General features: G+C 45.8%; 1 protein-coding gene across 2 annotated transcripts in view; it reads right to left on the minus strand.

The window, feature by feature from the left end:
- Nucleotides 1–12,500, minus strand: part of FYTTD1 (forty-two-three domain containing 1) — a 493,848-nt gene extending 481,348 nt beyond the window's left edge. The window contains exon 1 of one of the 2 annotated variants that reach the window (XM_069617583.1): nt 12,296–12,500. In XM_069617583.1, the coding sequence (XP_069473684.1) occupies nt 12,296–12,377 (82 nt within the window). In that variant the 5' untranslated portion in view covers nt 12,378–12,500. The remainder of the gene's footprint in view (nt 1–12,295) is intronic. The other variant, XM_069617582.1, reaches the window with a different exon arrangement.
- Nucleotides 12,501–13,010: the final 510 nt, after the last annotated feature.

Here is a 13,010-nt window from a genome sequence, read left to right on the forward strand (position 1 = left end):
TTTTCAGCTCCTATGAAAACGGAACTAAAGCTCCCAAGAAAACATAAGCGAGCACCAGAAAACATAAGCAGGCACTAGAAGCCCGGTGTCTTAACAGCATTCTAAAGATACCAGGTCCAACTGGAAGGAAGTCGATAAAATATATAAATCACTGATTCAGGAAAACTAAAACTTCTTTAACACCCAAATTGAGTCCCTCTTCCAACCATACCGGGAAGCTCTTTGAAATCTCTTGAAAAACCTAAGGCCTCCCAGATCTCCTTCACTCTACTAATTCAGATTGCTCTACAATACAGACTGCCTTAGAGGCAAACATTCTAAATGCTCAACACAAAATTGTAGCGGGCCAAGCTCTCAACCTCCTCCCAACAAAACGTGATTACCTTCAAATTAAAAAGCAGGGACTCAAGAATTCTCTTTCTCACCAATTTCCATTCAGGACATGTCCAGCATGCTGTCCTCTATGTGCCCCACCTCTTGTCCATACAATTTGTTAGCACCTAAAATAATTTTGAACACAAGGACCTACTTGCCCCCTTTCTGACCCAGCTAGTCAATGCTTCTTTTAGGGAAAATTACGTTCCTAATGTCATTTAAAAAGCCACAATCACCCCCATCCTAAAAAAAAGAAAAACATCGACCCTAGAAAACCCAGCAATCTGAGACCCATCACAAACTGTCAATTTCTACAAAAAAAAATGTGTGGCAAATTTGCCACCTGTCACTTACAAAAATGTGTGGAATCCAACTACATCCTACATAACCAACAATTGGGCGTTCGCCCTACTTTCATTAGAGACTGCTCTCAATGCTGGAGATCACAGCGGAGGAAAGGCTGGGATGTTGATCCTAATTTGACCTCTCTGCAGCGTTCTATCTCATTGATCACAAACATCTCCTTAGCTGCTTAAAGGACCTATGTCTTTTCTCTAAGGAGTCCACATTTTGGATCCGGTCCTTCCTCACTGGACAGGAATCCAGAATACAGTGGGGATCCGCCTTCTCCTCCTCCGCATGGTGGATTGCCTCAGGGTGCTTCTATTTCTCTTTTGCTATTTAATGTAGACATCAAATCTCTCCGATCTCCTCGACAAGTTGGGTGTCACCTTTACAAACTATGCCGATGACACCCAAATCATCCTGGAAATCAGTGGGATTTACGCTAAAGATTCCAGAATTTTGTCTAACATCTATGTTCACATTGATAGTTGGATGTCTGAAAATTGCCCGTGCTTAATGGCAGCAAGACAGAGCTAATGATCTTCGGATCCAAACTGGCCCGGGACAAATTGTGCATGTAACTTGTTACTACAGCAACTTCGCTCAGAAAGACACTGTAATTAAAACTCAAAAAGTAAAAAACCTTTAGGGGTCCAGTTGGAGGCTTCCTTAAATGCAGACGCCCACTCTACCCATGTGAACCACTCCTGCAACTACTACCTACGCCTCCTTAAAAACATCTGCCCCTACATGTCCGAGAGAAACTGCACCACTGTTGCACGTGCTAGACTATTGCAATTCCCTACTCAAGGCACGTTCCCTACTCAAAAGGCGCTTCCTTATTCAATCTTAAGAGATGTCAGGTGACCCAAAATGATGCAGTTCGAATTGCGACCAATACTACCAGAAGATCACACATCTCAGGAGGAGCCTGCACTGGTTGCCGATCCAGGATCGGATTGCTTTTAAAGCAGCCTCCCTGGTCCACCGCCGCCTTTTTGGCTCCACGTTGGAATACTTCAAATCACTGGTTCCTCCATACCAACCCACCACATCCCTCTGCTCTAGCTTAGGGTTGATACAGGGTCCCAGGATAAAACACATGAAGGACCTCGGCAGATCTTTTCTAGCCAAAGCAGCCAGTCAGTCTCTGGAACACCTCGCCACTTACCCTCAGACTTGACCCTGATCCGAAATCCTTAAGTAAATCCTTTATAATGTTCTCTTCAACTGAAAAGCCCCATCCTACCTCGGATGCTTTAGTTCTGCCCGTCCAGTCTTCTGTTATGTCAATTGTGTCAGTGTTTGCGCCCTGATGCCCGTGGTCTGCCGGTGCTTTATAAATACATAAATAAAAATAAATGGCCATACAACTCTGCATCAACCGAATGACTTGCAACAAACTTCACATGTTACCTTCCATTTGGCTCAGCAAATACAATGCATAACTATTAAGTCAAACCACCTTATGAACTCGGCTGTCAACCGTTGGCTTGACTAAACTACCACCTTCTGCACCAAATATATAATTGTGCCACTTCCTTGATCTCAACATTTCCCGGGAGCCCTCCTTCACATTAAAGCACGTTTGCTTCCCCACCACCACGTCAGTTTTCTGGTCCAAACACTGTTTTGCATCAGAGCTCTTGTTCTTCAGAAGACGCACCCTTCAACAAACATTTATAAAGCTCCTGAATTAACCAAACAAAAAAAAAGTAGATTTCAGCTATATTTAAAGATCAGCTTGTTCAACGTGTCCAGAGATATAAGGGGACTGCATCTGAAAACACAGCATGAAAGAACTACACCAAGTTGAAGTCTCAGGACCCAAAAGATACATTGGAGACTGCTGCAGATAGAACTAAGAGTCCACAGCGTGATTTAAGAATCACCACATACAGATGTTGCAGTTCCCTGTCAAAGATGTAGGGTCTGCAAAGGAATACACTAAAGCTGAATAAAATTGAACCAAGACAACCTATGACATTGGTGGACCCCAAAGATGATTTCCTGAAGGACATGTCATAGCTGCATCACAGAGAAGGCAGCTGTATGGTGACTGCAGGCAGGTCAGCACAGATCACGGATTGGGACCAAGGCTGCAGTCATGATATTCACACCTGTGACATCAGAACAAAAGGATGCCAAAGTTTGGCCACATGTCATTTCAGAGGAGGGAGAGCGCACAAGAGGTGAACAAAAAAATTACAGGAGGCCACCATCACTCAGAGAATGTGATTATTTTCAAATTGATGAAAATATTCTAAAACAGTAGTTTAGGGAATCCTAGTCAGCGCATTGTCCCATGTTTCAGCAAGCACGAGAATCCTATCACAGGATCAACTGGCAGAATACATTTTTTTTAAAAAAAAAGAGCCTCAAATTACACAGATCAGCCAGTCCACTAGGTTGAGGTTTCTGTGATGGCATGAATTAAAAGCAATATTGTATGCGCAAGCCATCATTGCCACACTTCAGCTCCAAATTGTAGCCCATGAAATGGAAGGCAGTGGTTATGCTAGAGAAGAATTCCCTGCTAACAAGCCTCATGAACCAGCCTGTTAGGCCAGCAGGCAGTATACAAGGAATCATTTGATTAGCAGAGTTTGCTACTTAAAATTGGCCAGATTAGCAAACAAACATATGGTTAGCAGTTTGTTACTGCTTTTTAATGTCACCAGAAGTTATTTGTACCTAAAGACAAAAAATGAGCAACAATACAGCATGTTTGTGTACCTCTGAAGACGGACATTAGCGAGATCAGTTTCTGTAAGATGTAAAGGTTGGCTGCCTTAATGGAGACAATATGATAAGAAAACGCTCTTACAGCTTTCAGTGCAAAGTTCTTTGCAGCCGAGTGGTGTTTGTGTTGCACAGAGCGTCAGTATAATGCACGTTCGCCCCCTCGTGTACTGCAAGGAGAAATTCAGATGGTTCATTTATCAAAAACGTCACAACGTTAAATGAAAGTCATAACTGTACACAAAATAAATACCCCAAAGGAATCTTCAATTAGGGATTGCCCCAATTCATTACAAAACAGTCGAGCGATCACGACCTGCAGGTGTTTAGTGACACTTCTGGGCCGATATGGCAACAAGGCCACAAAAAGACTACCATCACTGGCAGAACAGTAAGGATCCGACAGCCCTAATAAGGGTTTTGGCGGAGACAGTATACCGAGTATCCTCTGCATTACTGCACATGTGCAATGTTTGACTTTCCTCTTCAGCAGAGATCAAAATTGCTGGGAGCTATTAGGCTCCTGCTTTTGCCTAGACCAACGGGTACTTTTGACTTCTCACGCCAACTTATGTCATAGAAACATCAATATGGTATTCATTTGGTGTGTTTGGGAACATGCATAAAAACTATTTTTAAAAAGGAGGGGGGTCAGTGATGACACATCTATATGATAAACATAAGGGGTCACATACAATGGACAAAAGTTTTAGTCTGCATCTCCTGGTGCGCTGCCCACTAGCAACTCACTCCCAAGAGGTGGGCTAACGGGGACTACTTTCAGCTTCTGTCCACCAAGCCTTTACTCCAATCCCTGGTTAGGTAGATGTGTCAGAAGTAGTTTATTAAAGACCCCCATCAACTTCTCAGATTGCATCATCCTCGAGCGCAAAGCCTACCATCCCTCCATCCTGCCAGCTGTTTATACTCGGAGCAGAGCTCATTTCAGGGCCGTGTTGCTGTTGTGTCATCAGGCATCAGGTAGGGCATTTCCCTGAATAATTGCACCTCCACAGAAATAGTGAAGTCTAAGACATTTTTGCAATTTTTGGGAAATAAGCACATCAAGTCTGCCTCGGAAATGTGTTACTGGATTCGTTTGTGCATGGACCTTACTTGCACATAACAACCTTGACGCAATACTAAGATGTCTGCCGTATTACTCAATTGACTGTGCAAACTTGCTGGTTGCAAGCCGAATCCATTCCTTGATGCTATTGGTCTGTTATGTGTTTTTTGGGCCAATTGGGGACTGGCAGGCTTTAGCCAGCCCCCCTCACCGAAGGCCCGTCTGCTTCACAGGACGCTACATGAAGCAACTACCGCACCCTAGCCCTCCCTGGGGCTGCCAACTCTCTCAACTATGACACTGGACTACCAATACTCTCTTACTTCCCTCTCCATTGGTCAGTTCCCTCCTTCTGTCTACACTTTCTTATCCCTCTATGGGCCTACACTCTCCCCTCTTCTCTTCCAATTGGTATTCCCTTGCTCTCGTTTCATCACTCACCTCTAACCCAAACCTAATTTCTTCTACCTATTGTGCCTTAGCATTTACATTCGAAAGTCACATTTGGGCGCGTTTCTGTAAACCAAATTTGGGCGCGTTGTTCGTCTTACTTTGGTCCTCGATTGTAACCTGCTAGCCCAGTGACTGTTCGATACCGCTGCTCTTTCATATTTCTCCTACTACCTCCTCTCTCTACCTGCCCATGGCGTTCCGTCTCTCCCATTCGCGCCTTGAAACACTTGTGTATAGGCGCGTTGCAAATGCCATATCATATCTACTCCAATTGCTTCTCTATCAACTATCCTTCCCTTCTCACCAATTCTGGTAAGAAGAAATTTAAAAAGGATACCTTGGCTTCCACCCCAGGTCTCCCCATAGCCGATACCTATTCTATCACTTCTGCCAGACAAACCCTCACTGACATTCTCTTTTTTGTTCCTTCGTCTGATCTCTGGACACCTCATATGATCTCTATGCTCTGTCCTGCCTCCTCCTCTCCCATCAATGGTGGCACCCGCTGGTTAGCCCTCATGGATTCGTTGAACTCCTCCAGAGTCATCATTAATATCTACCTAAATGGCACTGTCATGGTGCAAGGCCCTCAAGCTAATCATCTCCTCTTTGACAGGCGGTTCCCTCACCTCATCAACTTCCTCTCATCGCCAGCTGTCCCCTACTCCCCTCCCTTGCCCCCCTTTCCTTCCTCCGCTGCCCCTTCTCAAGCTCCCTCCCCACCTCCGCAGCGCATACCTCCGATTTTCACCCCTCCCCGGAAGGTCTTTAAGGCTGGCAACCTTCTTCATTTTGCCACTCTAAACTCTTGCTCGGCTGTCAATCACTCCTCTGACATCTGCCACCTCCTAGAAGAACTTGACCTTGATGTGCTCGGTCTTACCGAGACGTGGTCCACAGCCAGCTCTGTCACGAGTTTTGACGCTCCTCCCAGATGGCTACAAGATGCTCTCAGCCGCCATATCCAACCGGCCCTGAGGGAGTGTAGCCCTGATCTTCCCCCGAGTGGATTCCTGCCTCTATCATCCCCACTCAAACTTACTCCTCTTTCGAATGCCTTATCTGCAGGCTCTCTTTCTCTCCTAGCTACTCTCTATCGGCCCCCTGGTCAAATCCACTCTCTTCTCTCTGGGTGGGCTGACCTCTCCTCCTCCCTCCTGGCCTCAACCACTCAACTTCTCCTCCTCCTCAGTGACCTCAACATCCATCTCGATTCTGCATGTTCCTCATCTATGCTCTTTCACGATCTCTGCGACTCACTCACCCTCTCTATCCTCCCCTACGGCCCGACTCACTCTGCTGGTCACAAACTATGTCTTATCTCTTCTGCCCCCTCCCCCCTCACCACTCCTCGCTCCTGGAGTGATCACTGCCTCCTCTCCTCATCTTGCCATTTCCTCCCCTCAAGCCAAGCCTACGCCAAGATTGCCACTGACCTTCTCGGACATCCGGCCCATGAAGCCTGTGTCAGTCGAGGCTTTCGCCGCAACCCCCCCCCACCCCGCCCTTTCTTCTCCTCCTCCTCCTCCACCCCAGGCTGACTCACACCCTGACACAGCCCTGTCCTACTCCTCTATCTCTGCTCTTGACGTTCTTGCCCCCTTCATGAGGATCCGCTTGAAGTCCAAAGCCAAGTGCAATTGTTGGTATGACTGACTTAGCTACACTTAAACGGGAGTGTAGGGAGGCCGAGAGGAAATGGAGGGCTTCTTGCTCATCCTCTGACAAACTGGCCTGGCACCTGCTCCAAAGGCAATACTGACTCGCTGTCCGCACCAAGAAGAGTCCACATTGAAGCCTGTGTCTCAGCGGCATCTAACAACTCGGCCGAACTTTTTAAAATCTGCAAGGAGCTGGCCAACCCTGATGCAGTCTCCACCCCTTCCCCTCACCTCCCAGGCTCTTTGCAATGAGCTTGCCTCTCACTTTATTTCCAAAACCCAGGACATCCTGTCCACCCTCTCTCATCCACTCCCCTTCCCTCTCCTCTCCTTCTCGGCCTGCTGACACTCCCTCAGCTACTCCCCCTCCCTTTGTTTCCTCCTTTCCTCTTTTCTTCCCAGGAGGAGGTCGCTAGACAAGTCTGATCTATGAAAGCCTCATCAAAACAGGTCCATCCCTGTTCCTCTAAAACCAGTAAGGACAACTTTGATACCCCCGCCCCAGCCCTTGCCGATTTCTGCAACCTCTCCTTTGCCTCTGGATCTTATCCGCTCCCCTCTGAAGAACTCCCTTGTGCATCCTTTCCTCAAGAAACCATCAGCTGATCCCTCTGGTCTGGCTAACTATCACCCAATTTCCATTACTCCCTTTCTGGGAAAGCTCCTGGAAAAGCTTGCCATCTCTCAGCTCAACCTCCATTCCGACTCCGATGGCTCTCTCCATGACAACCAATCTGGCTTCAGAGTGGCCAGAAGCACTGAAACTGCTCTCCTGAACATACGCGAAGACCTGCTCTCCAACCTTGACTCTAACATTCCCTCTTTCCTCATCTTACTTGATCTCTCCTCTGCTTTCGACACGGTCAACCATACCACCCTGCTCAATTGTCTTTTGTGACAACATGGGTATCACTGATCAGGCCATCTATCTCCCTCTCTACTTGTGGTGTTCCCCAAGGGTCTAACCTCTCACCCTGGCTTTTTAACCAATACCTAGCAACTCTTGCCTACAGCATTTCCATTTCCTGCTCAAACGTCCAGTGCTATGCTGATGATGCCCAACTAATTCAAGGCATAAATTAGTTTTCCAAAATGGATAAGCAGTATTTTTTAATTTAAATATTCTTTATTAGCAAACAAACCCATTTGATTAGCAATGTTGTACTAATATGTTTAACACCACCAGAAGTTACTTGTGGCATACAAATGTAAATGAACAATGCCCCAGTGGTGTGTACCACTGAAGTAAGACATTAGTGAGATAATTCTGACCTGGTGAGTTTTTTTAACTTCTGTCATAATGTAATCATGATCCTAGAGCAAAGCGTGCTCTCGAGGATAATTACAGTGATGCCAGTGCAGTAGATAAATAGATGAACAGACTGGATGAAAGTATTGGTCACTGCTATGCATACACATCTAGTTAGCTTTGTCTATTCATAATGTAAGGGGAAAGCCAGTAAGAGACTAAGCAGAGTGAATGGTGTAGTGGGCAGTGAACTGGGCAAACTAGCTGGAAGATTGTAATTAGCGACCATCTCGCTTTCAGGGTAGCTGGTAAAAAGAAACAGGGTGTAAAGACAGAATGTCAAGGAGTACGGAACAGCTCACGAGTTGAGCACCAGTTTCAAGCTGCATATAACCAACTGGGTTTGCCATCAAAGGCATGCACATTTTCAAGTGTCCACTCGTCAATATGATGCATTTTACCCAACAAAATGAAATATAGTTTTTTGACACTATGATATTTAAATATAAACCTACACTTTACTATAAAGCATGGAGACAATTCAGTGTTTTACAGTAGCAATACTGTAATTATACATTATTTAACAAATTACATTTTTAGAAATGGATTCCAAAGACTGCATTTAAAAATGAACAAAGTTAGCAGGCTTGTCTTTGGCAGACAGGATATGGTTAGCTTACTAAAGATATTATCCCAATTACTTATGGTTTGCAATTATTTAAAAAAAAAAAATATATATATATATATATATATATATACACACACACACACACATTCTAGCTGTCATACTTGCACAGGTCTTTGGCGATTAAGGGTGGAGGAAACTGCTGCACTCTCTCTCTCCACTAGCCCTTTTGAACTTGCAGTGAACAGAGAAAAGAGGGTGGGGGAAGCCGTAAAGGCAAGAGGGGAATGCAGGGCAATCTGTGCTTTCATTGAACAGGGTAACTTAAATAGCTAGGTTTTCTGTACAAGTGCCAATTTAATTAGCAAATCTACAGAATTGCATAGCAAATTGCTACATGACACTGCTCATTTTATGCCTTGTAATTTTCAGGCTTCCCTCAACCACCTCCTCTCCTTCCCTCATCTCTGATTGGCTAACCGCCATTCAAAATTGGTGTGCCGCCAACAATCTTTGTATAAAATGCCAACAAGACTGAGATCCTCCTCATTGGTACACCTTCACCATCTTTTGCCCTCACTCTATGGCGGGCCTCCGTTGGCCCTCCTCCTACCTGCGAGGCTAAGAACCTCTGGGTTATCTACGACTCCACACTTTCCTTCTCTGCACAAATCTCTGGTCTCTAAAAAGTCAAACTTTTTACTGGACCTCCTTAGAGGTACTCTGCCTTTCCTCTCGTTCCCCCAGAAGCTCACTGTCTCCCAAGCTCTGGTTCTCTCTAGGTTGGACTACTGCAACAGCCTCTTTCTAATTCTACCTGCCTCCTCTCTCCGCCCTTTACAACTATTCTAGAACATGACTGCAAGACTTGTCCTTTGCCTCAAGCCCTGGGATTGTATCTCTCCAGCTCTGAAATCCTTCATTGGCTCCCAGTGGATGGATGTAAGGATTAAATGTAAAACCCTCTGCATCGTCTACAAGGCTTTTGAGGCCTGGGTCCAAAATGCCTTCCACTATCCCTCCGTAAAGACCTCCCCTCTCGAGCCCTTCGCTCCTCTACTTCCAACTCCCTCAGAGTCTGTTTTTCAAAGAAACGAGCCGGGGGTAGATCTCTGTCTTCGTCAGGGGCTTCCCTTTGGAACAGCCTCCTGGCCACCTTGAAACTTGAGGGAAACCATCTCTGGTTCCAGAACCACCTCAAGACCTTCCTCTTTGCTTCTGCCCCTCTTCTCCCCTGCTGATCTTCTTTGTCTTGGCACTGTACACCCTCTCATTCGGGCCCAGGTACCTGCTCACCCTGCCACCCTCCTCTGCGGGCTCCGGGCCACCACTTGCACTAGGGTCTGTATCTGTACCCATACAGTAGTCCCCCACCCACTTTTCTTATGCACTTATCAGATACCCTATCCGACTATCCTAGCACTCGGCACTTGCTAGCAGCACTACCACTGTTCATCGCCCTTATTTAGCTATATATTTTATTTATAAATATTTATTCTGTTCTCTCCTCTGTTCCGCACTTTCCACTTCTCCCCCCTTCCATGGACTTTCCCCCTTTTTCCCCCTTCCCATGCACTTGCGCTTTCTTAAAATCGTTTTCATTTTGTTCTCCTCTGTTTCCCCTCCCTTTGCCCGGTTGCACTCTGAAACACTTGTGTATGAGCGCGATATAAATAAAATATCATTTCAAATACTGCAGCCAAACAGTATTCCTCTGCTATCCATAAGTGGAAGACTACATCTGTGCTGCGGCTCAGGGGTCCGATTGACCAAGCAGAAGTATATGGAAATGCAGCATTAAGTCTGTAGACCAATGCCCTGCACAAGCTGCAGGCCACTCGCTTTCCTGCAGCAGCACAAGGGTCTCAGTCTCACTCTGGCCCCATGATGCAACTTGTTGGACTCGTTCTCATCGCCCTGCTCCCCTCATGCGCTGTGGCCGAAGGGTGCAGTTCGATACTCAAGCTGCAATCTAGGATCCAACTCTGCTTTGACTCTAGACTGCTTAGATGCGGCAAATTCTATTTTACAGCACTGGAGTTTCTGCTCTCACTCCTCTATCAAATGTTCTTGTGTTGCATCCCTAGGTCTACTGGACACAAGGACTAGCACACTGCATTACAGAGCTCTTTCTCGGCTCTCCCACCAGCACCACACTATGGGGTTCAGCACTCATTCCAGCTGCACCAGATGTCCATGCTTGCTCTCCGGCTGCACCAAGGACAGGAGCTGTGCTCAGCTAAAAAAATAAAATAAACTGCAGTGTAGATGTGTTGCATGGTTCAAAATTGCGGGGAGCTATTTAGCTCCTGGTTAGCTTGCAACCAACAGCCGGAAAGTTATGGCGGGTTTAAAAAGGTTTGAAAAAAACACTTTCAGCTGAAACGTGAAAGTAGGGAAGTCCATTTGAGCCAAGTCTCACATTGCACAATGCTACCTAGTAGCCATTGCTGGAAGTTCAACTCAAGTTCTAAGCCACAACAGCAAGGCATTGTGGGTATGCAAATGAGCTCAAATGCAAACCTTTTTCTCCAGGAAATTGTCTTTGTCTAAGAGCGCAGTGCTACTTTATACATAGCTTAATCAACCCAAGACAGACATTTGCAAGGCTGCCAGGACAACTACATACCTGGTTTCACCGTAATTAGGGATCATCAGTGCAGTATAGTCCCGACTGCCTTGTGGTTGGAGCAGATGGCCATATTTTCACAAAATCAATAAAGTTATGGTGGATTTAAGGTTTGAAAACCAAAACTGTCACCAGAAATGTGAAAGTAGGTAACAAAACAAACTACACATAGCCTCGCACAACAGCACATGAAGGCTACAAACCGAAACACACCCCTAAGCTCAGCAAACGGTGTAAACCGAACTGAAGCTGCCAACAGCACATCACAGCTCTCTTGCTCTTTCTCCCGCTCACTTCAACTAACTTACCCTACCTGCCCTCTTGCTTTTCAGATCCGCCAGAGCACAAGGGGACCACTTCAGTGGTGACAGTGCACGGTATAAATATAAAAATAAATCAAATACTGTGCTAGTGACTAGAGGTAAAGTGGTGTCACATTGCTTGTGACTTCCGTTACATTATTTTCCGTTGTTTACCAATGTCTTTTATATAGAATATCTATATAAATAGTCTTTTTTTTTAAAGAAACTGAAATCATTTATGAAATAATAAAGATACATGTGGTAAACCTGGCAATTCATACAGTGCTGATTGCTGTGACCCTTTCATCTGGTGCTAAGAGAGAGGGACTGTGTTTTTTGTTAAAAAAAAATAGTGGGATAGAATTCGGGGCATCCCTTCTTAAGCCGAGTCCCTCCATTTTTTGTTTCTCTTGTATGGTAGCAGTAGCATAGTATCATTACATACAACCTATATCCCCTGGAGAACAACAATTAGGCAATGACTCGTTTACATTGCAGCAGGAACCATGACAACCGACCACGAAGCACGCAACGTATGCCCAATTCTTGATTTAGGAGCGCGGCATGCGCGCTGTGAAACTACCACTGCACTCATTTCTATGGAAATGGCACATTCCTATATCTAACAGACTTTGGAGGACCAAACCATTCGGCAGTATGGGGGTGGGGGGATGCTCCATCCGAGTTCCACCTCATACTCAGCAGCTGTGACAGGTCAAGCGCTCTTAAGTCATTACCCGCCTCCATGGACTATCCCAACACGCCCCCTTTATGTCAAAAATGCAAAGCCCCTTTAACAACCTCTCACTCCCACCTTCCCAGTTAATGGGTGACCCTGGTCTTACCTAGAGACATGTCGATCTTGTCTATCACGTCCCCGCCTTCTATGCCGTTAAGCGGCTCGGCCCCAAAGCCCAGACCGCTCATGGCTCCTCCGAGGACAGCCTTCGCCTTCTCCTCCTCCGCGGCCCGTAGCGGCCGCTCCACAGAACACCGGCCCGACTACCCTTTGTTACGCATGCGCCAAAGGGCACTCAAAACGCAGTCACTACGCGCCTTGACGTCATCGCGCACTTATTTAGCGTGGTACTAAAGATGAAACAAATACGGAGAAGAACAGTGAAGAAGGACTGCCCTTTATTGCACTGGGTTTTCCAAGGAGAATATTTGTTTTGGTGCACACACTGATAAGTTGAGCTGGGGAGGCTCTGGCAGGTGGGAGGGTATGCAGGTATCTCTGCATTTCTTTATTTATTATTTACAGTTTGGCACATTTATCTAACGCCTTTGCCATTTCAAAGCCAAGGATTCAGAATAGCAATGGACTAAATAATACCAAACAATATACATCCGAACGTAAACAAGAGCAAGCATTGGCAATGCCAGCAGTTCGGGCTTTTCCTATGTACCAATAAAATGGTAAAGTCTGAAAAATGGTGAGAATGTAGCCATATTATAGCTGTACCTGGCAAATGCTTATTTAGTACCGCCACATAGGGGAACATTTGGTCAATGTTTTTTTAAGGCACACCTTAAGAAATGTTTGATCACGCCTGTAGC

This window comes from Ambystoma mexicanum, chromosome 10 (assembly GCF_040938575.1).
Source record: "Ambystoma mexicanum isolate Mex_15411 chromosome 10, UKY_AmexF1_1, whole genome shotgun sequence".
Lineage (NCBI taxonomy): Eukaryota > Metazoa > Chordata > Amphibia > Caudata > Ambystomatidae > Ambystoma > Ambystoma mexicanum.